The sequence below is a fragment of the Leptosomus discolor genome, chromosome 6 (genome assembly GCF_034619465.1).
Source record: "Leptosomus discolor isolate bLepDis1 chromosome 6, bLepDis1.hap2, whole genome shotgun sequence".
NCBI lineage: Eukaryota > Metazoa > Chordata > Aves > Leptosomiformes > Leptosomidae > Leptosomus > Leptosomus discolor.
Window position 1 is genome coordinate 59369488 of NC_141396.1, and position 27387 is coordinate 59396874.

At 40.3% G+C, this 27387-nt stretch overlaps 1 protein-coding gene across 4 annotated transcripts; it reads right to left on the minus strand.

The window, feature by feature from the left end:
- Positions 1-394: 394 nt before the first annotated feature.
- On the minus strand, positions 395-27171 carry ACTR3B (actin related protein 3B). 4 transcript variants are annotated; one of them, XM_086467442.1, is made up of 12 exons: positions 27098-27171; positions 19741-19796; positions 17791-17915; positions 16692-16802; positions 16152-16247; positions 15889-15996; positions 14459-14602; positions 13686-13859; positions 10977-11069; positions 2456-2581; positions 1926-2009; positions 395-1332 (listed from the first exon to the last, which is right to left on the minus strand). In XM_086467442.1, the coding sequence occupies exons 1-12, from the start codon at positions 27139-27141 to the stop codon at positions 1198-1200; spliced, it is 1296 nt and encodes a 431-aa protein (XP_086323568.1). In that variant the 5' UTR covers positions 27142-27171; the 3' UTR covers positions 395-1197. The 4 variants fall into 4 exon arrangements, with proteins under 4 accessions (XP_086323568.1, XP_086323569.1, XP_086323570.1 ...); XM_086467443.1 differs by having other exon boundaries at positions 1192-1336; XM_086467444.1 differs by lacking the exon at positions 2456-2581 and having other exon boundaries at positions 1192-1336.
- Between the last annotated feature and the right edge of the window lie 216 nt (positions 27172-27387).

The window sequence follows — 27387 nt, forward strand, 5'->3', positions numbered from 1 at the left end:
GACAGAAGGGGCTAACAACTCGCATCTGCATTTGTCCTCTGGCACATCTCATCTTGAATTTTTTTTTCTGCCCAATGGCTCTCTTAAACTCACATGGTCTGTAGCGTAGTAGGTAGGTCACAGCCTTCCAAAGAGTTGAAGAGCAGGGAAACTCAGCTTCAGGACATTTGATCATCCTGTATTAGTATTTCACTATCAATGTTTTTTATGAAGAGTGAACATGAGCACATTTCCTCATTTGTTTTCAAATGAAGTGAGCCCTGCACTGAGCAAGAGTCTGGATCAGAAGTCTCCAGTGCTACCACGATTCCATGTACAGTGACAGGCAAATGGAAAGCTAATCTCGTGAGACAAACCAGAGGAGAAGGTAAATCAGGACCACCACAAACATTCATAAAGATGTTAACAGCTTTTATTTCACTGGTGCAAGGCCCGTGTGTCATCCACCACTCACCAACATCAAAACAAAACATCATCTTCTATAAACAGTTTCAGAAATTCAAAACAAAGTAACAGTGGCTATAATAAACTTCATACAATACTGTAAATCACTTAGTTTGTGTCATCCAGACAAGAAATCAATTTCTAGCATACATGGCTCTTTTTTTTTTTCCAAAAAAATACCAGCACAACTCCAATACATGCCTCACACCTGGAAATGCGTAACATCACTCCATGACATTGATAGCTGTTCGTGCTTAGAACTAGTCATCAATTCACCCTACCGATATCATAAAATACAAAATGATATGAAAAACCTACATTTACAAAGTACAGTCCCAATCCTGCAATCTAATCCTTTTGGGCAGGTACCTGCACCGATTCCAACTTCCCTGAAGGCAATGTGGTATTTAGTGCTCCATTGCTAAAGATTTGATTGCAGAATCAGGGCACAAGTGGGAAAGGTTTAAATCTTCCCAGAAGCAGTAAAACACTGCCTTATTCTTCTAGATTCAGTTTCAGTAGTATTTGCACAACCTCCTAAACCGAGACATACCTATTTCCAATTACCTCACATTTAGGAAGAAGGGACAGGCTTTGAAGTAGTCAGCAGAGAAATGGCTTTTACTGAAATGACTTAGGGCTGTAAGTTGTGCTTTAGTGCACGGTGGTGATCCAAACGCTTCCAAGAGATAACCACATCTTGCTTCAGGATTTACAGTATCTGCTGCCTTCCTCTGCTTTACGTGAGTTTCTTCACCAGCAAGATATCAAAGATCTTGTTTCCATTAGACGAGCATTATGACATGACTCCAAAAACAGGATTATGACGACAAATACTAGGGCCATACTCTTCATAGTCTTTCTTGGTGTGACAAACTTGGAAAAACTCTGGCTACAAAAATATAAAACAAATCCCCTCAAAAGTGTAAGAATATATCAAGTAGAAAAACTGACAAATAAACTAATGCCTTAACATTTTTGTAGATTGGAGCTTTATGATGTGGTATTACGTTTTTGGAATAAAATAAAACTAGAAATACAAGGATATGAATACAATTAATCAAGAAAAATTTGTCTGGACAGAAGACTGCTTTTAAACACAGCAACAAGAAATCCCACCTGGGAGACAGGAATTGCTCCCATTTTCCTGTATTTGCTTCTCTCGTGGGTTTAAGACCATCGATTCGGACCCTATATTCCTGAAGTCCAAACTAATCTCTAGTGCTGACTTCAATAATAAAGGGACTATATTGCAACTATCATAAAAACTACTTCAGAATTATGTCAAATCATTATATCCTTACTCAGGCAAAGCTCCTACTTTCCCTGTACAAATTTCACTGAGATAAAAGTTGGGTAAGGATTCCAAAATGTGACACAGTTTAGGCTGTCAGAATGAAAAGTACTTAGTACTTAGATCAAGTCAGCCAGACAACAACATACAATAAAAAAAGTTAAGAACACTTTTGATAAAGACTTACTGTTGAAGCCAGCATGGAACCGCCAAACCAAACTGCGTAACGCTGCATGTGATGAGTTATCACTTGAACTTCAACCGGTTTGGGCTATGAAAGAGCAGTTCCTATTTAGTTGGCTTATATTTTCTAAAAAGATCCTTACAAATTGAAAATGCTCAGACATCTTCACCCCTCCATTCACATCACTATCTCACACTTATTACTCAGTCTGCCATGCTCCCCAGGAGACCAAGTCATAAAACTCCTCATGATTAATATGCTGAAGGAGACAACAGTTAAATCTCTCTTGCCTACTGCTAACATCACGTATCTCCTAGAAGGGAAACCAGAAATGCCTTTAGAGGCTGCTCATAGTAACTGTAAGATGCCTGTAAAGACACAGCATATGTTGCAAGACTACCAGCACGTTTAACACCACATATATATATATGCTACTCATTTCACAACACTGCATTTTCACTAGTGAGGTGAAAATTCTGAACTTTACTTCTTTCGCTACTCATGTAATTAATGCACTTGAAAATCTTACTTACTTTTATCCGACCACCACTGAGCTCCTCACTAAGTCGCAATCTTGCATCCACTACTCTTTTCAAATCCCTTTGCAGTCGTCGTCCAAAGTCCCTGAACATTGTGGATCCCCCTGACAGAACCACATTCTGTGCAGAAAATAAAGATACATTCTTTAAATCCATCTTCAAGTAAGTGTCCCAAAAGCCAACGCTGTAGAGGTTGACTATTTGGATCTTAACATCATTAGGAAGCTGACAAGCTACACAGAACACCGCAAGCATTGCTCAGTTTCCATAGGAGGTTCATGGTCCCCTACTTTCTTTTTTCTGCTTTAAAGAAGAGTTTTATGTAGAACATGTTATTACAAAAGTGAAGGATTACATTAAAATGGTGAGGTAATACCCTACATGTGCAGAGCAGCAGAAATAAAACACAACAACAAAAAGTTTCCCAGGGATGCTCACAGTAAGTAGTTTTAGCCCTGATGCCAAATAAGACTCTAGCCTCGTTACATTACTGTTAGTGTCTTTCCAGAAGCTGTAGCATTACCCAGAACTCCTCTTTTTTTTTTTTTTTTTTTTTTAAAGAGTTAAACTCCTAAACATAGCAACAAGCAAGCCAAATAATTCTCAAAAAAGGTACCACACCACCTGTGGTACTGAGAAAGGTACAATGCTTTTCACTTTTCTTCTCTGCACCTGCTTGCCTGGTATCAGTTTTCAGAGCAGAATCAAAAGCCTCTTAGCCTAGATTTGTACTCGGATTTTGAATAGAGGTTATAGAACGTCACATCCTCAATTCTGATAATGTTGCAGGGTCATAGACTAACACAGAAGTAATTTTTAAGGGGGTGGGGGAGAATTCAAAACAGGAACCCTAGACCATAACATTGGTGGCAGCAAAAACACATTTCATAATCAGAAACGTGAACTCTGTGTGACAAAGCTGCACGCGTGCCCTCGCACACTGCTGCGACAGCAACTAAAGTGCCAATTAGCGGTTACTAAAACCACTTATATGCCTCGGACACATGTCCACAAGGAACTCAACTGAGATCAAGAGCTCATTATACACAGGTCAAAGGATTATATCTCAGTAATAGTTTTTGACACTGCAACCAAGACTGGGCACGTAATGAAAGAATCCCTGAACCACTATTTTTAGCCAGAAAGCCTGCACACAGATCTGAAGAGTCAAAGATATGCATAATAAGCATCACACTTGCAGGGTGCAGAAGTAACTGCTTGGATTTTAAGCAACAGATAACAAGGAAAATCTTGTTTGTAACTTGTAAAGTGAGAAGAAAGATGTTTGCTTATTCATGAAAAAAAAACCTCTGACATTGTAAAAACCATTACAGTAGGAAACACTCATTTCTTCACAGCTTCAGATTATCTACAGTATAAAAGAGTGCATAACAAGGCAGGTGTGCTTAAAAGAAAAGCATACATGCCCACAACATTACTGAAACGTTTCCCAAAGAAAGAGGAGGACAGAGAAGAACAAAGGTGCCATATGTATAAGCAGGAGCCAGAAACCACAGTTGGTCATAAAATTAAAGCAGGAGGGAGATTCCTCCTCCTCCCCACATATGAACATCTCTTCCCCTGCCTCAAACTGGTCACATGCTCCACATGGGAAAACAAAACTGCTAATGGGGAAAAAAAAGAGACAACAACCAACCTGAGTGATGAAATAGCAATTAAAAAGATGCCATCAGAAAATATTACCTGGAGATAATGAAGTTGGTGAAGACAGTGAAAGCAATAATTCTATTCAAAGCAAATTAAACTTCAAGTATACCCCATAAAGTGGGCAATGCTACCACTAAAAGTAGATTTCAGAATACACCTGAGAATAATTGTTTGCATACATCCGAGACCCACTCATGCAACTACAGAGTTAGCAGTAACATTAGGAGGGATCTTTTATCATTCCAGAGTTAGAAGCTAAGAGGTTACATCTTCCTCAGATTATGACCATTCAAGTATTTCTACACACTGCAAGAAGTTTAACAAGAAGAACAGAAGAGCTAGGGTATATCTGTTGAAAAGGCGAGTCATCTCATTACCACATACGTGGACAAACCAGGCCAAGTCGAATCTTGGATATAAGTAACTATGTGACACCAATCGCCATTATGAGACGGTTAATTATACAGCTTCCCTGCTCCCTGCACTTCTTGTCAGCATTGGGCCAAATCTGTGCTAACTCTTTAGCAGAAGACTGCGTACATATGGGCTTCAGTAAGTTATCACATCAGCAGGTCAATCTTCTGCAAGGCGGTCAGAAGGCTCCCCAGGTAGTCCTCACAAGGAAAGCAGAATCCATACATGTTCCCCAGCCCTCAAACACTCTCACCACTTAAAGGACCCAATGAAGGTGGGAAAAGACTGTCAGATTTAAAAAAAAACAAAACACACCCCAACTAACCCCACACAACAAAGAAAACAGCCCCACAGCAAACACCTTCTCTAGAAGAACGACCTGTAACACACCACAGTAATTTCAGTAACTACTTAACGAAAAACGTAACAGTGAAGCATGCTAAATAATACCTCTGTGGAGAAAGTTTACTAGTGATGTTTGGGTTTTCAGCCTGCCTGGGAATTCTCTGGCCTCCCAGAAAAAGACATCAAGGAAGCCAGGATTTAATTATCTGTTTCCAGTTGATTCCTTTAAACAAGACTTCTTTTGATCTTACTCTGCTCAAACACACTTCAGCGGGTTTAATAGCTCTAAGCAGACCACAGGTTTCACAGCTAACACCAATGATCACACCATCTGACAGAAAGAAGCTCCAGCTGATTTTTACCTTTATAGCTAACATCAGTTGAAAATTTGTTTCAAAAGAATGTATTCCCTTAGAAGAGTGGGATGAAGGCCTTCCACACACCTGAAAAAGCTACCCACAACAAGTAAACGATGGAAGTAAGCCATTTCTGGAAGGAAGCCGGGGGGTAAACACCGATCATCTCAAAGGGCTGGCAAGAAATTTCTCACTTCTCATCCATACCCTTTGCTTCTCTTACGAACTCCAGGATATTGAGTTTCTCTCCATTCCATTTCTGGGATTATGCCTGTACAGTGTAATGCTGCAGAGATAGGAAGCTACCTAACAAAACAACCCAGTTACTGTAACAGAAACCTCTATCTAAATAATGTTTATATAAAAATTCCAAATAAGTTAAATTAGCTTCTGCAGAACTCAATGCTGCCAAGAACAAGGTGCTGAACAGGTTCGTGCATCTTTACATGCACCTTGTAACGTGGTGTAAGCACACTCTCAGCTGGACACTTCAGACTCTGCAGATGCAAACTGAGAAGCATTCACCGTTTTTCTGGTAAATATGAACTTCAACAACATATGCCTGTTTTCCTTCCTTCCAAATGATAGCCTAAATTAAAGTTGTTTAACATGACACAACCACACCACCAGAGACATGTAATGAGAGCAATATATGATTGTTAATAAAAATATTACAGGTAAAATCTGGAAGGTTCACAAGCTGAAGTCAAGCACTTCCTGAGCAAGTCAATCAATTAAACCACATATCCCTGTTAATTTAGTCAGAACAGGGCAAGATCTGCCAACATTGTGTGGGAAGCATACAGAGAAATATTATACATATCAAACAACAAATACATTACAAAGAAGTAAGTGTATTGTGAGAAACATTTTTTTTAAGCCTGACTTCTAACGAAGAAAAAAGTCCTGCTTGTTTAAAATCAGGATTTTCAATGTCCATTTAGCAGTTCCAAGTAACAGCAAAAGACTGCAGCATGACTTACAGTCGTGCTGTTCTGCACAAACATGCCTTCACTCAGACACAAAAGTAACTACAAAATACTGCAGATGTATCGACCTACTGTTAAATCAGCTAGCAGGGGCAACGTTATAAATTTAATTAGAGCTGTGACAGGAATAAACAGGGCTTCTCCTCAATTCACCTGTGCTACACTAACAGTGTTAATCACTTGGGGCTTCCACTTGAGGTAGCAGGAATAGCTTTCCTTTCCTGGGTCTTATCATCGGTGCCAACACGATGCAGATCTAACGGCCTGGCAGCTTCTCCAGCCTTACCTCACCCAGAGCCTCCTCGCTCTCTGCTTAGGGATTAACAGCAAACGTTGTCATTTTGCTGAAGCACAGATAAGCAAAAGTCAGTTGAACCCCACCCAGTCTTCTGCTTGAGGATACCTACAGTCTCAGAGAGGAAAGGCAAGAAGAAAGCTGACACAGCAAATAAGCTGGGCACCATCCCAGACTGTGCTTCTCCCTGCAGCCCGCAGACGTCCAGCTGCAGAGCGGTCTGACAGCGCCATCTACACACCACGCCGCGCATGTGAAGCTGTTTTCACACAGTATTTACCAGCAATTCAAGTTAGAAGTGATGCTAGGGGGATGCTTACCACCCCCTTTATAGCCTCCCGCACCCCAGATCTCTCTAGGCTTTGAGGATGGTTCGTTAGGAGCTGGGCAGTCAACAGTTTAACCTTCCGAGAGAACGCAAAGTGTAGCTCAAACCTTACTGTATCAGCAAGCTCAAGTTCATTATTGTCCACAATAGCTGCACACCCAGCTAAAAGGTCATCTTCTCTAAGGAAAAGAGCTGATATATTTAAAATCCTGTCTCCATGCACCTGTGCTTCCACTGAAAACCTGGATGATTTATCTACAATAAAACACCATGCTTGCCAATACGCTACAGGTGGGCCTCATGCCATGTTTGCAGCTTGAGAAGCCAGCTTAAAAGTTTGAGGTCAGGTATGCTCTAACCTGATCCGTCATGATTTGAAACATGAATCTCAGTGCTGTTTAACATCTTTGTTGGTGACACAGACAGTGGGACTGAGTGCACCCTCAGCAAGTTTGTTGATGCCACCAAGTTGTGTGGTGCAGTCAACACACTGGAGGGAAGGGAGGCCATCCAGAGGGACCTGGACAGGCAGGAGAGGTGGGCCTGTGCAAACCTCATGAAGTTCAACAAGGCCAAGTGCCAGGTCCTGCACAGGGGTGGGGGCAATCCCAAGCAGATACAGGCTGGGTGATGAGTGGATTGAGAGCAGCCCTGCGGAGAAGGACTTGGGGGTGTTGGCGGATGAAAAACTGAGTATGAGCCAGCAAGGTGCGCTCGCAGCCCAGAAAGCCAACAGCATCCTGGGCTGCATCACAGCAGCGTGGGCAGCAGGTCAAGGGAGGTGATTCTCCCCCTCTACTCTGCTCTGGTGAGACCCCCACCTGCAGTGCTGCGCCCAGCTCTGGGGCCCCCAGTACAAGAAAGACATGGACCTCCTGGAGCAGGTCCAGAGAAGGGCCACAAAGAAGATCAGGAGGCTGGAGCACCTCCCCTACGAGGACAGGCTGAGAGAGCTGGGAGTGTTCAGCCTGGAGAAGAGAAGGCTCCAGGGAGACCTTACAGCGGCCTTCCAGTGCTTAAAGGGGGCCTGTAGGATAGGTGGGAAGGACTCTTGATCAGGGAGGGTAGTGATAAGATGAGGGGTAACAGTTTCAAACTGAAAGAGGGGAGATTTAGATTAGATATTAGGAAGAAATTCTTCCCTGTGAGGGTGGTGAGACACTGGCACAGGTTGGAAGTGACAGTTTCTGAACCTGTTACCAACAACAAAAAAAAATATACTATTTATTAGAATATCAAGCAGCTTTTAGAACTTCTCCAAGCCTTTGTCTACCTTTACAGTTATTGTAATGTATCTACTAGGCAACTTAAATTCAGTTACTCTTTTTTTGGCACTAAGTGCCAAAACTCATGCATTAACTGACAAATGTTAGGACAAGTTTCAGAATATTTCCAGGTTGAAGAGAGACTGTTAAATAGCAACTAATACTGAAAACATCCAACACTAGCATCTGTTGTGGCTATACCACAGATGTTTCCCACTGATACAAGCTGGGTGTGCATTAGTTACACTGTGTTTAGTAGTACATTCACAGTAACCTGAAAGCTGGGGGGAAGGACCACGTTTTTCTGCACACCATAGTCCCCATCATGCTACTGCTCTCTCCCCCAAATTTTCCTGAATTTCTGTGATATTCCTGTGATGTAAGTATAAGGAAAGGCTGTGGAAATATATTTAAGAAAAATGGAAGCTAAAGAATTCTCAAAGAATAGGACTAGAGGAACTATACACCATTCTACCCAGAGAATGCCAAGGGTGATGCAATGCCTCACCAAGTCCCACAAAAGCATGATCGCATTTCTAACTGCATGCGGGGTGGGTCATTTTTCAATGAAATTCAACACACAGGAATGATCAACAGAGCAAGGATGCCAGAATATTTCAGCCATGCAGTAAGATCCAGAATTACTCCTCTATCATTTCACCTGAGCACTCACTTTAAATTTCATTCTGCTTTGTGAAGATCTGTGTTTGTCAAAAAAAAACCCCACTCCACTTTATTTCTTAAAAACAAACAAACAAACAAACCCACACCAAACAACCAAACAACTCCACTTTATTTCTTCAAATTTCAGTCAACTGCCCTGGTTCCAAACCTAGCAGCCTACCTATCTTCTTCCATTTTAGCAGAGAGCAGCTCATCCTAAGCAATCCAGAACTCTCAACTCTGTGTTAGAGACACAGAATAAGAATATAAATCAATTCTTCCAAGCAATCACATTAAGACAGTGTAATCATGGGAATTAAGAGTGCGTTGCTGGCAACCATTACACAATTAAAAAGGCTTCATCACGTGTGAAAGTGTCTGTGCTTGGTATCAAACAGCTACAGGCTATGGGATCTGGCTGAAGAAGTCAGTCTTAGGAAGGTCCTGCTGGTCCAAACATCAACATAAAGGCAAGATAAATGGCCTCGTAAGAGAGATATCGATCAGATTGGGAAACAGGGATACTGACAATAAAACTAAATAAGAGAAGTACCACAGGACATCAAAAGATGGGTTGCAAAACAATGCTTCAAAGACTATATACCACAAATAATCTGCAAGAAGGGTACTTGTGGGTATTTCCTGCATGAACACTGAGTAAGAATCCAAACACATTTGATGGAAACCCAGCTCCAAAGCACAGGGCCTGCCACCACAGAGCACTGTGGGCAAGTGAAACCGATAAATTGCAGAAACTGAGGGAAATGATGAGTCGATTTCTGCACCTATACACTGTGTTAAACATTGAGAACAGAGACACTCATCCCTTTGCAGTGGCCTTGTTTAAACAAGATAGCAACTATTAGCATTAATAACTACTAACATCCATCATTACATTCAATAGGTAATTGTGTAACACTATTTTAATTAAGCAAGTATAATGAAAAACAGAAAATGGAAAAACAATGTCTCAATCAAGGGCAAGCCAAGGGAAAGTTATCTGCCTGCTGATTGCGGTGAGGAAAGAGTAACTTAACCCCAACTTTAAATACCACTTTCCGGAAGTCTGTACTAATCCCTACCCTACCAAGCAATGAAGAGATTGCTCCATGGCAACTTTGGTCTTACAGGAAAAAAGCACAGACCTTAAGCACAACCAGACACTAAGAGTTTCCTAAAACCTCCTGCAGCCTACCTAAGCTTGAAGCCATTGAAGACATCTACTGCAAAATTCACTCCACGTATGAGCTTGTTAAGCAGTCTAACTTCCCATTTCAGTCTGCTCCTCCCATTTGCTCTGAAGCACCACGGCTCATTCTAGATCACAGAGTAGGTTTCCTAGACAAGTGAAACAAACTGCAAAATTTTAATAGTTACGGATTACCCTGACATACGACCTAGATGGAACTTAACGCTCATCGTAACAAGTGAGGAAAACTACCACCTTTTACATAAGTAAGCAAACCTCTCTACATCCTTACTTTACGTTGTTACTTCCAAAAGGGCACTGCTGCTGCACAAGCAGAAAACCACCAGGAAGCATAGGATGTGCTGCCAATATAGAAGGAGCATGCCACAGGCTATGTCTGTCAGTACCTTCCTTTTCATTCTTAAGGAATCAGTGACTGAAAGCACTCTCCGGGTTACACCCTGGACAAGTTTAAGCAGGCCTAATTATTGTCTCCTAAAAGATTTTAAGTCTTCATGTGCTTTAATACGGGGTTCGATACCTTGCTAAAACTGCAGACAGTGGGCAAATACAAGCCAAGACTATGAAAAAAGTACGTATTTGAAACCACTGCTTAATAAAGTGGGGGTAGAGGGGAGTAAGAGGGGTGAAACCATGACATAACCCTTAAAATGGGCAAAAGCCAAAGACCTTCAGGCACAAAAATTCACATTACAAGTGTCAGATACAAATAACATCCCTCTGTCTCAGTTCCTCAGGGACAATACCTACCTACGTATCAAGCCCCTGTGGCAGACAACCCTTCTTTCAAAAATGGAAAGCAGCAAATATCAAGTACTCTTCATTCAGAAGCTGCACTTTGTTTAACATGAACTTTATTTCTATTCAAAGTTCACATTTCTCATCGTGGGAGAAGTGGTAGCTATGTATATGCTTCATGATGATCATGTTGATATCTAATCTTCAAATAAATTAAGTTAATCTTACAACAGAAAGACCATACCTTATATAATGGACGCCGGACATCAATGGGACAGTTCTGTATAACTTCATCAACTACATCCGAAATGGATTCCATAAAATCAGGATTAGCAAACTAAAATGAAATAGAACAAGCATTAGATTTTCCATCCAAAGAATGGAGAAACAAAAGGCAGAAGTGCGACTGTAGAGATTTTGTAACAGCACTTTTAACGTGCACGGGTGGGAACCCAAGTCAGTATTACTCCTGCTCACCACTTATTCTATATTATAATAAACACAGTTCTGTACAAAGGAAATGAGAATTCCTTTTTCTGCTGAAAAATTCAGATTCTCTTCCTTGGTCATAAATTCACTGTTTCCAATTTATGCACTATGGACCTACTATTGCATGTGACATGAGTTTGAGTTCTCCTGCAATATTAAACATACTGTTACTGTGCATGTGGTCCTCTCTTCACTTTCAAGCAAAATCAAAAATATCAGTGTGCAAATCAGAATATTTTCCTGTAAAAAAATTTCAACCCTACTAAAATACTTACGTTCAATTTCCACCAAAAAGGCAGATTTTTTTTTCCCAAGCATACAAAATCTCTAATATTCAAAAAGGCATAAATACTCTAACGGAAGTCCTCATCAATGCAAACATCAATACAGTGTTAACACATACTTCTGTATTTATGAATACTAGAGCCAGAGTTGCTACTGCTAGAAAATATTCTTGGACTAGTGCCAATTTTCCACTGAAAACTTAACATGAGCTTTAAAAAAAAGAATAGTTCATAGCCTAGGCTTTGCCCTTTCAGAGATTAAACTTTGAGAAATTAAATGAATTATCGATACATAATAATACATTACTATAGATATATTATTATAGAACTTTAAAACTTTCCCAAAAGTGTAGCAACTATTTGGGATTTACATCCTAAACAACATGATGTACCTAACGGGATGAAAAACAAGAGCCAAGACACAAGTATACACTGAACTGAAAGAGAAATTAGCAAAAGAAGTTGGCTTGGGGATCAGGAGCCATAAGAATGATGTGAAAAATCCCCAAGAATTCACGCTAATTTCCATAGTAAGAATGAATCATGCAAGAAGCTAAAACATGAAGCCACATAAATTACAACAGAAAGAAGCAGTGTTGCTTCACACGGAGAGTTCTTGTCTGAATGAACTGCAGCCTGAAAACTTCTCTCAAGCTCTCCATAAAGATATTGATAAAACAGCAGGGCAAAAGGAGTAAGTAGAAATGAGACTTATGGCATCCAAAGCAGAGTATGACATGCTCCTAGAAAGGGGACAAAAGAACCAACATGTGAACTTGCAGTCTGCTAGCAAATACCATATGGCTGGAGAACAGCAAGTAAAATACCTAATTTAAAAAGAGAAGACAAAATCTGGATAACTACAAAACCCAAAGCCTAACTTCAAGAGTATTAAAGACTTCAGAACAGATTTTGTACACTGAAAATAGGAAAAGATTACAAGACAGCTTTACCAAAGGCAGCTTTTACCTAGCTAACTTGATACCCTTTGAAGTGAGGAGTTAATGAAGTCCAGCAAGAAACTCTCTTTGGATGCAGTACGTATCATCTAGTGTGTTTTTCTTGTCTAGAAAGTTCAGTTTTGGTTTGTTGGGTTTTTGCGGGTTTTTTTCCAATACAGAGCCAAGAAACTATCAAGAAATGAAGAAAATGGAAATTAGTCCTTTATCCTGTTCCCAAAAGTCTTTGAAGGGACTATGGAAAGAGGAGCTGTTAAAATGATGCCTGACATGGGATTCAATGCCTCTCTGTAAGTTCACATGGGTGAACAGCAGGGAGGACAAACTATTTAGCCCAGAGGTTTAATGTTGGCACAAGATCAGATGGCTACAAACTGACCACAAAGAGATTAAGGCTGGAATTTAGACAAAAGGTAACAGAATGAGGGTTTTTTTTTTAATGTTCTTCTGACAGGAGGAGGTTAGACAAAGGGAAACTTCACTAGTGTTAATGTGGATCTTGACTCAATTTTTTAATATTATTACAGGCTGTGGGTGCCTGCAATAAACTCAAGGGAGCGCACAGGAATGGAGAGGACCTTCTCTGCTAAGCTGTAACGTACTAAAACACGACTCTTTCCTCTCCCACAACATCACAAAGCTCACTGAAGCTGAACTACCAAAACCCAGACAGACCAGGTATTGTAATATCTCCCAGAACTGTACACGTTACTTATGACCACACCTACAGAGATGCCAACGGAAATCTTTTCCCTCAAAGACAAATTTACCAGCCATGCTTTATAAATTGACTCAGTATCAGAAGACAGTGTCCAAGATTTAGAATGTGATCAACGCAATGCTGCCATGCAGAGTAGGGCCCAAACAGATTGGCAACATAATCACGCAGCATGACAACATATTGGTTTTAACCAACGCTGAAAGAAGGAAAATACTATATAAAAGCTGCAAGTCCAAACAATTCCTTCTCAATTTTAGATTGCCTTTAAAGAAACGGAATAAGATGTTTTAAATGTAACATGGGACATTAGAAAAACACTTACCCGCTGTGCTGATGCTTTGCTGTGTTTCAGTCACCCGGGAGCACCCACGGCTTGCTGCAGCCGGGAGCCGCAGCCCCGCATGATGGCGCACTGGCACCAAAAACGGCAGCACCTCCCTCCCCCTCTCCCCGCACACCGGCAAGTTTCTTAACTTAATACTGCTAGTCCCTCTTCCTACCTCAGGATGAAAGAAAATTTCAGGTCCAAGGAACCTTTCATAGCCGACATCTATAACAAACTTGGTTTTGTTGATTGCATTGATGCCAGTATACTGTTTGATCCATTTTCGAGGATCTCCATCGTACTTGGCAAATTCTTTCACAATGTCAGGGCAAATGTAACAGTATTTCTCCTGTTAAGAAATACAACGTATTAAAAAGTGCCAAAATAATTACTCCATCATTGAATTACAGTATAACACAATCAGAAAACACAAACACGTGAGCACTCTTACAGATGGGGCTGTTCAACAGATGTTCCCACCCAAATGCCTAGGGAAGACTCGACCCTACAAGGCAACGCACGTGGCCTATTTGTTTCAGTAACACTGCACGCCGACTCACCTACAGTAGTCTCAGAACGAAAACCATTCGGTCTGCGACAATAACACAGTGCAACGGAAAGCCTTCATTGCAAGATCAGACCCACATATCACCCCACTGACATTACACATTTTTTATTAAATTAAAAAGCAAATTTTAAACAAATCTAAAGCTTAAAATGCTGATCTAATCTGCAGAACATATTCACTCCAAACAGTCTAGCATGAAGATTTTCTTCCCCTTTCTCCTTCCCCTGCACTTGATTGGATAAACCACCAGAAGCTTGCAGAATTATAATACACTGCCTACATTTGCATTTTTAAGAGAGCCACTGGCAACTTGTTAAAGCCAAAAAAATAGCTCAAAGAGTTTTATTTACGTATTTATTAAGAGATAAAGAAGGGTGTACCTTTATGGCTTTTGCTGTCTCCAGAGACTGTTCAGGAGGAATTCCAACCTCCCTTTCCCTTAGGAGCTGTTGAATAAAGTAAGTAATATCTCTACCTGCAATAGGAATATGTTTGATGCAACTTCCAATTACATAGCCTTCTGCCTATGTAAGAAGAGAGGGAAAAAAATATTTAGGGAAAAACCTACTGTATATCAGTAATTAACAGCAAAACTAATGTCCACTTTTATAATACTTTGCTTTGATTTTTTAATTCAAAGTAAAATCTTGAAACTGTAAAATCACTACAAAAATGTGCAACCCACTGCAAAGTAGATAATATTTTTATTTAAAAGCCCTTGATTACCACATATGAACAGATATTATCCAATAGATACACAAGTGATACACACATTAGAAGACAGTTTGATCAGACATTTCCTTTCAGGCACGATCTAAAAACCAAACACAATATAAACAGACCACTCATGTCCTGTTTGAGAGTGAAAAATTAATAGGAAGTATAAAATTTATTAAAATTCTCAGACAAGAAAAATCAAATGAACTAGTATCTAACAATAAGCACAATAAAAACAAGAAATCTATTTGCTGAACTTTGTTCAGGATGCATTTACTGAAAACACGGGTATTGCCGAGCCAACATTATTTCTTCCCTTGCCTTTTTTTTTTTTAAAACACTTTTTAGAGTTTCATACGGTAAATGCTGTTTTTTCCAGCATTTCCCATACAAAGAAAATACTGAGAAGACTAGGTTAATACCAAAATGCAAGATGAAGTTAAAGGGAATCAAATTTTCATTTCAAAAATAACTGATCATTCAAGCATATATATGTTTCAGAAATACACAAAATGACATCAACAGATGTCAGTACGCACAGATAACTATTTTTAACATCCTAACATAATTAAGCTGTACGAGATCAACCATGTATACGAACATGCATTTATACAAGCTTGTAGTTGTTCCCACACAAGCAGAGTTCACTAACTTCTAAAATACATCATATAGAAACCACGCATCATCAGCTGCATTAAACAATCAAAATGCAGGACAACAAAAAAGTCAGGACATTTCTTGTCAGAAGTTGTTGCCATTTAGAAGATCCAAAACCATGACAGGCATTAACATTAAACAGACCACAGGCGTCACGTAAGACAAGGTTTTACATAGAAACACCCTTTAAAAGATGGCCTGATGATTCCTTACTGTGCCCTTTCTATAGTCTGCAAGCTGAATTAATTGCACAAATAAGCTCATATATTAAAATACATACTTTTCAAAACAATGAGGAAAAAAATCCCAACCAACCAAGCAACACTAAAAATCTAAAAATAAAGTTTCATTTGACCCTTCTTATTTAAATCTATAGTAAACAAACCCTGTACTTGTCCAAAACACCGCTAATTTCAAACTGCATCCTGCCACATACCACAGGAATTACGTGGGTCACTCCATCACCACTGTCGATGACAATTCCAGTCAAAGTACGTTCTCCAACCTGCCGTGAGGTCCAAGAGGCAGCTAAGGCCAACACTGCCTACACAAGAAACAGTTTATATTCAGAAAGAGGCAGAGTGTGCTAATTTACAACCTCAGAAAATACTGTTTCAAACTTCATAGACATGTGCATACAGAAGACTATACACACTGCAGCTATACTGCACTTTAGAAGTACATAGTCACTGTGTTCACCTGAACAGCAATGTAAAGTCCTGGTATGTTAAATGATTCGAACATGATCTCTGCAAGATACTCTCTGTTCTCAGGTGTGTTCAGTGGAGGCTCTGTCTGCAAAAATAGAGAGTTTTGAAAAAGCACCTCAATAGAGTCCTAACAGTTCATGCACTGATTAGCTTGATACAGTAATCAAACTTTTAAAATTCTCACTGCGCTACAAATACGAAGTTTCAAACAGAATTTAGTTTAAACAAAGTGATTAAAGCTTTTCAAAAACTAAATCTAACCCGCAGTGGTCTGCATCACAAAATGAACAGAATTTAGTTATAGAATCATAGAATCATTAGGTTGGAATAGACCTCCAAGATTATCAAGTCCAACCGTTGATCTACAACGCAGCTTTACAGATTACTTTCCTCCTCCCTCTCCTTCCCTTCACCCTGGTTGCTAAAGAAATAAGACACATACAGAGAAAAAAAACCTCCAACAGAGCTACTTGTCTAGGAACATTATTTAGTTTTCTTCTTATTTTCTTTCCCAGTTTCATTAACTCACCATTAAAAAATAGTGATCCTCAGGTTCAGCTCGTAGGTATTTAAAAATGACCTGCTCCATGAATCTCTCCATGAGGTCCCAGTCTTCAACAATACCATGTCGTATAGGCCACTGAAGCAAGAAAACCTGTCAGCACTCTAGACCATACAAGGATGAACAAACCCAGAAACAGGAACGGCCATAGTCCCCAAGCCCTTACATCTTCTGCAAGATTGAAAACATCTCATCTCATGGTCACCTTATCAAATCCTCCATTCTGATTTTAACAGAGAGGCACTATTTGAATTTATCTCCTGCTCCCAGGTACTTCAAACTGCAATTCCATCTTGCAGGACTAGAAGCCAGAATCCAGACTCTACTCCTAGTACTGCTATTGCGGCACTGTGGTTTAACCTCTTTTTATACAAAATTTATCATTTATAAAGTTAAGAATCATACTTGGCTTCAGTATACCTTCCAACTTATAAAAAGAAATAAAGACCATATAGGCTACACATTTTTCAACGGAAATTCTGGCAGGGATGATGTTTACATTCTGTTCAATGTTAAGAACACAGCTGACATTTAAGCAATACAGTAGGATGTATAAAATATGATTTTTTCCACATAATTCATAAGCCAGTAACATTTTGTAAGTACAAGAAGTCCTTTACTGGGTTATGGAAAACATGATTCACAGAAAGGCTGCACTGAAGAAAGCCCTCCACAAAACAATTGTGACATTCCCTGAAGCAAAAGTATCCAACGCATTCCCCAGTTCATTTGCCATGTTAAGGGGATACACCTTCAGCAGGAATTAAAATACTCAGTGTTTGTGACTATTTTAATAGCCAATAATTTTGAAAACTGAACAGCTGCACTGTATCAATGGATATTTACACAAGGGTTCAAGCATCAATCACACAGGACAGCACTAGTAAAACAGACATTTTAAAAAAGGGAAAGTCATGAGCCAAATCACATCATTTTTAAAAAGGAACAAAAAATACTTTACAAAAAAGCAAACGTGTGTTTTAAATGGCTGCCAAAAAGCCCTAAAACATCATATAATAAATTTGTGAAACTTTGGAAAGACTTCTTAAAAATGCTCAGTGCTTACCTTCGTAGCATAGGTAGGTTTATCTATGGCTTCATCTCCTATGAAAAAGTCCAGATCATCAACACCTTTCATTACCCTCCTCTGAGCCTGGTCACCTACTTTGGCTGATTCTCGGATTGCAATACCTTAAAATAAAACCCAAACAAATCAAAACAGCTAAATACCAAGATGAGTATTTATTTACTTAAGAATTCTTTTCCAGAAATAAAAATGGAATATAGATATAGAACGCACAGTTTCCAGAAAGTAGCAATTATGTAAGCGATCTATTGACAAGCAGAGTTCATTCTCACTGCATCCCACAGGATTCTGCTCACCCATCCCTCATTAACGTAAATAACTCAGAGAAAATCTTAACAATGTATTCTGTTACAGACTACAGCAGTCACTAAACCTGCACAAGTGCAGCATTCCAGTGGAGATACTCTTTAAGCCAGTAAGCAACGTGATGTTGACTTTCAACTCTAGAATTAAGAGTACAGGAGAAGAAAATAAACTATATACTTCCGAAATAAGTATTGGAGTCATTATCCCAGTTGGTGAGAAGGAGAAAGGGGGGAGGGGAGAAATCAATTTGCAGTGCTAGAGAGAAATCTTTGGAGACACTTATGTTTCCCATTAGCAAGCTGCAAACATCACTAAAATTATTAGATGATGGCTCCTGTAGGCAAGAAGATGAGACAGCAAAAAAAACAAATCTGGGGCAAGTTATAAATAAAAATGGAATAAAGTACTCTTAAAACATAACCTTATTTAGATACAGTTTTCTTTTAATAGGTCATAATCAAGATCTAAATGACATACAGTAGAAAATGCAAGTAGACAGGCACCATCCACAAACGTGCCAAATAATATCAGGACCAAAAGATCACTGACAGGCAAACAATTCTTTTGGAAATACATCTAAGCCCCAACAAGTTTATAGTTTGATAAAACAGGATTTATAACAAATCCACAAGAAATTCCTGCTATCCCACTTCTTTAACATAAGACGTTTAAATCTTTACCAGTGGTTTAGGTTTGAATTTTTACAATACTTAAAATAGTAAGACTATAACTAGTACTGCAGCTATATCTGGTAAAGAGCATGTTCCCCTCCACCTCTTTGGCCCCCAATTACCTTTATTATTTCCTTATCTTTATACCTTTCACCATGAGTAGCTACAAGGCAGTCTAGATGCATTAATAAGTAGTTAATCAAAGAAGTTCACAAAAAGGCAGAGGTTCACATAAGCAGAGATAACCATGAGATAATAGATGCCAATATTGATGTAAATACGTAGTCAGTGGTACTACTCCTAAATATACACAGCATTTGAGAGAAACTATTAAGATGACCATTTAAATCCAGAACACTAGAAAGGTACAACATCTTAAACAAGTTTAACATACAAAAAAATAAAGAGTAAATCTGCTCAACAGAAGCATGTTAAATGGGCAAACCCATTTTAATTGGTAAACACACACCCAAAAAGAACATTTTTTAACAGGAACAAGTTTTCTGAATATTAAACTGTCTACAGTCCCAGACAATGTAAATAATGCAGACACCACCTGCACTTTAGTACTTAATTTGATTGGAAGCCTTCCCCAGATTATCCGGGCAGTAACCATGGTGTCAGGTAGACAGGAGGTAAATTGCATTCTGCCTACTCAAGAGTCCTGGCAGAAAAATAATAGAGATAAAAAGGAAATTGGACTGGAGTTCTCTTCATCTTTGTCATAGCAACCAAGAGCTGATTTAATGAGCAACAGTCCTAGCTAACTGCAAACAAGGAGTTCTGTTTAGCTACACTCCAGCCAAAGATGCTAACACAATGAATATCACTTCCCAGATGGACAAGAGACTACGAAGGCTGAGCGGGGAGTTGGAAAGCATGTCATTTGCTCATGAAAGTACTCAGTGCTAGCGGTGTATATTAAAATTTGGAAGGACAAAAAATTACTCACATGATGGGATAATGAACTGAGGTTCTGTATTTCCTGCATAGCCAAGTTTTGTGTACCTAGAAAAAAAATGATCACGAGGTCATTAGATGCACTTAGACGCAAAAAAAAATAGAAAAAAAATACTTTCAATTCACTACACTGCTTAGTAAAGGCCAAACAATTGCATACCACGTCTACATTTTCTGGGTCGTGCTTTCAAGTATCATCCTGCTGAGAAGAAAACTCAGAAGTAGTAAATATTTTAGGTGTTATTTATTTTTCAGACACTTTCAGTTTACAAATTTTGGTAGTGTTTTTTCCAAACCATGAAATCTGAAAACTCAGCTCTTACTTTCTCCAACCTCTTGACCAGCTATGACAAAAGATAGGCAGGCCACATTCCACACTTTGCTAAGAAAAAAAAAAAACCTGTGCAGATCTTACCTTTCAGAAAGCTACCATGACCAAAAATGTCACTAGACTTCACATATTTGTTTAATATTGTCAAATATGGGCTGGGGGGAAGCGTGTCTTAAGTACAAAACACATTTCAGAACTCTAGTTGCAATCCAGATACAATTCCCTTTCATGCCTTCCACACACCACTTCAGCTGTGTCACGGGTGTAGTATCCGTGCGTGGCGACACACACATACTACACCAGAGTAAGCACGCATTGGCAAAATGTTTTAGAAATGGGCAGCAGCTGGTATGAAGCACTGTCTGTCTCTTTCAATATACATCTAATATAAGAATCAAGAGGAAAAAGAAACTGGTAGCTTGGGGATGAAAAAGAAAAAAAAGGAATTTTCACACAAAACCTAAAACCTCTGCATAGTGTTACAAGCTAGTTCAGGTCTTCAGCAACTAGAAGTAATTCACATCGCAGACTATGAGAAACAGCTCTAATTCCTAGGGGCAGGGAAATTCAGACACAGTTTCCAAAAAGAAAAAAACAACAAAATTAATTGAATAGTTGCAGAGACTCAAGTCCTTCTCTAATATTGTCATTAGATTGGAACAGAACTACAATAATGGCATGATTTGGGGGAAATTAGCATTATGTACATCCATTTTTACCATGAAAACCTAAAGCCATGACATTCTTAAATGAGACAAATCACAGTCTAAAGTGAATTTAGGGTCTTTGTCTACAGCCTACTCTCAATATTTGCAAACAATGTTATGCCATTGCTAAAGCAGAGGGTTCCTTCCTCATTAACGGCTTAAAAAGTAAGTTTGCCTTTATTAAGTATTTGGCATAAAAACACTCATTAAGAGTCAGTGTGCTTAGATGAAGGAATTAAATGAAAATGGAATTACCAATGACCTTGGAATTTAAATATTATATTTTCAACATCTTTTCAAAGCAATAGCTTCAATAGACTTCAAATAATAGTTAAAGCAGCCATTTTCCCCAAGGCTAAAAAGACAAGGACTGTGTTTTAGAGGCAAGGGTTTGTTGCAGTTTTAATCATCATTATACGGGCATATGCTTTCAGTCTAATCCAAAATGTTTACGCATACTTCATGTGGCTCTCAAAAAATATAATCAGGCCATTGAATTAGACTGATTTGTAAAGAAGGCTATCACTATTAAGAATTCGTTTTATGATTATTATTGCATAGTTTCTTCACATTTTAGAATGAGGCCTACCTAGGGAATGTCGCTAAAACATAACAAGCAACAACACAAGTTACACTGGGATTTAAGATGCATTACGGGATGCTTCCTCTTTGTTTCTCTCTCTGAAATGGGTTTTGCTCAAATGCACATAGTGAGGACCAAGGAAACCATTTTTGCATTCAAAAGACCTAGTTCTAAGACTCAGAAATGGCAATCAGGCAGAAACCTCATGAAAACAGCCCTTCAAGCCCCAGTGACAAAAACCAAAGTCAATATATACATACACACACACACCTAAGCATGTAAATATGTATATATACTTTTTATACAATTTTTGTATGTGTGTGTGCATATATATATACAAAAAAAAATTAAAAGTTCCTGCAGTATAACCAGAACTCATTTCTTAACCTGAACTCTGGCCTAGAGAGGAGTTCAGTTGGCCATCTTTTGCCCCTCTACACACATGCTGAGCTCACACCCACTCACAGTATCAAAAAGAAAACACCCTCTAAAAGCCAACTTGGGCTATCAGTCTGCAATAGCTTTCCCTTCCCTCTCAAGTAGGGATCAGGACCCCCCTACTAGAATACCTGGAACAAGTGGCCATATTTCAAGCGGTCATATTTCAAAAAACAAATGGAAGGGAAACTCAAACTACTCTTGAAACCACCAAGGAAGAGAAGGAAAAGAGTTGATGCAGTTATGCTGCCCGTTCTTACCCAGTAGCCTATTCACCCAAGACATGGCAGACTTGGTCCCAGATTTTTCTTCTGCCCAGCAGGACCCAAACACATTCCACCTTCCACAGCCATACCCAAGAGTACATTAAAGTGTTTGGGTGACCCACTTCCAGGGATTCCTACAGAGATTGTTCCCTTTTTATACAAGATATTTAAATATTCATTGACCTGAAAGGCTCTGGACTGAAACAGTTAGAGAGGTTACCTGGTCTCCAGTCCCTTCCCCAATGAATATTTAAGCATCTAAAACATGCTTTTTTTTCTCCTGGGTTACAGCCTAGCAGACTAATGGTAACACAGCGTCTTGTGATCTGTAAATTACAGAGACAGCTGTAGGGAATGTGTAGATAATCAGTATTCCAACTTAATTTCATTAAAAGTAGCAGATTTATTGCCAGTGAGATAGGAAGGTACTGGAAACTCTCCAAAATATAGGATACTGGAGGCTGCATTAAAGATTAGTAGAAAACTGATCCACTAGACTAAGACTATTTCACATAAGGGGATTTGGAGGGACTACTCATTTAAAAAAAAAAAAAAAACAGTTTTTAAAAACAGTGTTGTCTCCTACATACTATTTTCCTAACGTGATTAGTTAGCACACAAATCAGTTTCACTAACTTCTGCAGGAGGAAAGGTTATCCTAACCATGTTCTCTTCCGAGGTCCTACTGTGGAAAGATGGAAAAAACTCACATAGAAAAATGGCTGCAAAGATATACAGCTGGACCAAACTTGGAAGCAGATGTTGCACCCTCAACCACTTTAAAGAGCGAAGATACATTTTCGAAAATTCTTATTAAAGCATGAGAACAACATAATTTAGGCATTTAATATCACAAACTCAGGCAGTTGCTTTATCCATCTCAAAATACAAGACATCCAATTTTTCTCAGGACAAGTATACAAAAGACCAAAGCCCAACTGTGAACCTTTTAGCATTCCCTCAATTTCTATTGCTTTTTGGTCCACATCTTTAAAACAGTTACAGCCACAAAAAAAAAAAAAAAAAAAAAAAAAAGCTCTGAAAAGATAGATATGAAGCGATTCAAAAGAGCAAAATGCTCTAAGACAGTCCTGTAAACAAACAAACAACAACCTCTGTAAAGAGAGCGCTGTCTGACAGCTGAGGCGCTCAATAACTAGAAGTTATTCCTGCCAGAACCCCTGTGATGCCATGCTGCCATAAACAGACCCTATGATCATTATTACAAATATGCCTGAGAAACTCACAACACAAGGTCTTCGTGAAGATGTGGAAAGGCACTTTTGAAATGAAGAAGAATGTGATGAAGGAATGGGATTGAAGAAAGAAGGGATGAAGGAGGAAATATCAAACAGAAAAAAAAATCCATTACGTCTGCACAATTTACCTGAAAGCACCAGCAGCCACTATAGGAATAAAGTGTACTTCACAGCCGTTGCTTTTTTTGAGAGAGTCTAGCACTTTACAGGTCTGAAGCCTGTGATTATAAACAGCTAATGAACCCAGGCTCCTTAGACCCAGAGCAGCAATTACAGTAACGCCTGTTCACAAGTCTCGCATGTAAAGAGCACAGGTAATGCCTGGCTAAAGCAACTCATTTAGCATCAAAAAATATAGTAAGAAGGGGAAAACGTAACATGTTCTGAGGTTCCAGCTATCCATAATAGCACAGCAACAACAACAACAAACACCTTAAGCGTCAAGTTTTAAGGTAAGTCCAGCTTGCTTCTCCCAGAAATCAAGTATTTCCCTCTAAGCTCAGCCGTAAGACTTTGCCAAAGGAATTTTTCTTTACTAAAAGAAAAATAAAGTGACTTCAATAAAATACACCCAAAATAGAAGTACTCCTCAGTGTCTGCAAATACACACACTGAAGAGCAGAGAGGTATTTTAAGACATCTTTGTTTCGCACACCCACCTACTAGTGTTCTGATGTCCCACAGCTAAATGCCAGTTAATAACACTAGTTATGAAGGTTAAGGCTACTTAAAACAGCAACTCCAAAGAGGCTGGGTAGCCCTACAAAACTAAAAATAGCATGCCCTTCTCCACAAAAAGACTGATAGCAATGTGTAAACTGATCACGAGGAAAAGCTCATGCAAACAAAATGAAGATGCAGTGCATCAAAACTGAAGTAGGACAAGTCGTTGGCAAATACAAATGGAAAAGATGATAACAAATTATTATCACTTTCTGCAAAACTTGTGAATAAAGGGTGAACAGGTTATGACAAAAAAAGTTCAAGTCATCTCTCCAATCGAGAAAAGGAACATTATCCTGTCCTGCTACGACCACATGTTTCTCACTGCAGGTCTGTACCTATTTTCTAGGCACCTGTTGTTGCTTTTTTTGAGAAATTTTACAGGACTGAGGCCTATGGCTGCAAACAACACTAAATCAAACCAGGCTCCCCATGCAACAAAACACCACCACCACCAGCTTTTTCACAAACTTCTTAAATTCCCTTATACAAAAAGAAGAAGGATTAGTGCCTGGACAAAGCACCTCATTCAGAACCAGAGAGGTAAGCAGAAAGGTGTATTTTATATACATAATGTTCCACAGGGCATGTCTGCATCTAGCTTTTCCTTTGTGCTATGTTCTTCCAAGTTACTCATCTGAAAGCCCTTTCATGAATAATTTGAATGAATTGTTTGAAGCTTGTAACCCAAAGTAGATTCATTCTAACAATAAGAAGGTTTTCAGCCCACACAGAGGAAAATTCTAGAGACTGCGAAGCAGTGAGTCAAGCTACTTCTTCTGGGTGCTTTGGTTCAGACTCTTATTTCTTCTTGAATTCTGCAAGATAACTTATTTCAAACCAAATAATCTCATTGCCGAAACATCTTCCACATTTCAGTGCCCTGCAGCAAAGCCAAGCAGAAGTCCCATCAGCAGAGACATATGTTGTCTCATATGAATTAAGATCATTTAGAGGCATGGAAATGCAAAGTCGCATCATTTGGGGACTATCCGAACCCTTCCTGAAATAAACTGATATACACGCCCACACACAAACTCCATCAGTTTTACCCATGCAAGCACTAAATGGATTTTAGAAATTCTACTTAAATTATTATTTCTCTGAAAGGACACAATAAGCCATTTTCTATGCTTATTTATTTTGTACAGCTGTCGGTCAGCAACATCTACTGCTAGTGCAACACTGGAATCACTCCACCAACTGAGAGCAAAGGAGGTCTCCTGCAAAAGACAGACATTACATTTAATGCATGCTCTGGATTTTGTAGTTTATACTGTAGCCTTTTTAAAGAATCCACCTAAAGCTCCCATTTCTGTCCTTGAAAAACTCTTCAAGAAAACTGCCAAGTAATATTCCTGTAACACCAACAGTTCTGTGGAGAACAGATATTTAAAATATCTTCAGTAAATAAAGAGAAGGAACCTCGGAAACCACCAAGGAGTATCTAATCCACAGGCAGAATTACACACAAGATGGAGCCCAGTCTCTATTCTATTCACAAAGTTTCCAGCTGTGGACTCCAGTATTCCCCACTGAGGGGACGCAGATGTTTTCTGGTAAGATAAGGTATAAGCAGAAACAGGACAAGAGACTTCTAAATGTTTTGTGACAGTTTAATGCAGGTGTATTTCAAAATACACTTTTTCAGGAGATGGTGGTGTGACACTACATGATTGGAAAGTGCTTCCTCTGGTTATCTGGGGGTTGGGGGTTTTTTGTTTGGTTATTTCGTTTGGTTTTGCGTGGGGTTTTTTTTTTTTTAAGATGTCTCAGTTCTGGAAATTTTAAAAGGTAACTTTCTAAGCATTAAAGAAATTAAAATAATGCTGCAAATTCCCTGCAGAGAAAAGGTCTATTATTGCAATGAATTAATGCAATCAGTGACACTGAGGCAGAGCAAGTTACGAGTGAAGTTACTGGCTGAAGAATTACTCATGGACTGGTGTCTCCTCTCCTCCTCAGAGCTGTCCATAACTGCTGGGCCAAAGAAAAGCTATTAGCAAAAGCACGCCACATATTCAGTATCACCTTCATTACAGCTCCTTGTGACACCTCCCACTCTTGAGGTACAGCAGAACTGGTCTATTGGATGATGAACGGGTCCTCTCTAGCCACAGACAGGTAGGAAAGACCTGTTCCTGAAATGCCTCCTGAGCACAGCTTCTGCAATTTAGATTCATTTCAGTCCTCAAAGACTTGAGTTACAAAACTTGTGGTTTGGCTAAATACAGAATAAATCTCACAATGACCTGAAAAGGTGGAGATGGGATGACCTAATGACCAAGCAATACCACTAGTATAGGACATCCAGCTCCCATCTCATTGCTGGCCGGACGTAATACCTGGAAAGGTTCAAGCAGCTGTCCATGCTGCCTAGAGGTGCAGCCAGATGCAGTCCGGCAAGGCCACAGCAGTCCCACTGCCGTGTGTGAAGGAGACACCGCAGCCCAGCAGCACCTCACCTGCCTCTGGACCACAGTCAGTGCCGACTCACAGCTCCCAGGCAAAGTGAACACGTGTCCCCTCACTCCAGGCAGTCATTTGAAATAAACCATCCCCAGTTTTAGCATTTTAATCATGCAATAGTTTAAAGCCAACGAACATGAACAAAAATTGGACCCAAGAGGAGAAAAGGGCACACAGAAACGCACCATTCCCGCAGGCACACGGCCCGCCCAGGGCACACGGCTGGGGCACGGCAGGACCGCCCTGCTCCAAGCTCCCAACGGGGAGGGAGGGCAGGAGGAGAAGCAGGGCACTCGGTGGAGGGCGGTGGGCAGCAGCAGCCGCCCCAGCGGCGGAGAAGCCCGGAGGGGAGGGAGACCCTCCGCCCGAGGGGCGACAGGCCGAGAGGGGACCGGGACACACGGCGGGAGCCCGGACCCGTGAGAAGGGAAGGAACTGCCCGCCGAGGGCCCTCGCCAGCAGCGGGAGGCGGCTGAGGGGCGCCGGCACGGCGGAGATACCCCACCACTCCCCAGACAGCGGACTGGCAGCGCTGGTTCCCCCCCCCCCCCCGCCTCCCCTCCCCGCACTCACCCGGTGCCTCCGTCTATGACGCAGGGGGGCAGGTAGCTCGCCATGCTGGGGAGCCGGCAACGCGGGCCCTACGCCACCATCCAGGCCGCCGCCGGCTCCCCCGGCCCGGCCCGGCCCGGCCCGGCGCGGCCTCACTGCATCGGCGGCGGAGGGGCGGCGAGCACCATGCAGCCGCCTGTCAGCGCCGCCCCCAGGGCGCATGCGCCGCCCGCCGCCGCCACGTGACGCGGCCTCCGCTACCGGCCGCCCCCCGCCGCTCGCCGGCCGCCATGTTGGGTCAGGGCAGAGGG

What these genes read in the sequence shown, in the direction of transcription:
- ACTR3B (XM_086467442.1), bottom strand. Translation starts at nt 27,141, where the DNA reads ATGGCGAGCTACCTGCCCCCCTGCGTCATAGACGGAGGCACCGG. An exon ending in GACTTTACATTGCTGTTCAG is followed by an intron (nt 15,997 to 16,151) that starts GTGAACACAGTG and finishes TTTCTTGTGTAG; the next exon opens with GCAGTGTTGGCCTTAGCTGC. An exon ending in AGACAGCAAAAGCCATAAAG is followed by an intron (nt 13,860 to 14,458) that starts GTACACCCTTCT and finishes ATTTCTTAACAG; the next exon opens with GAGAAATACTGTTACATTTG.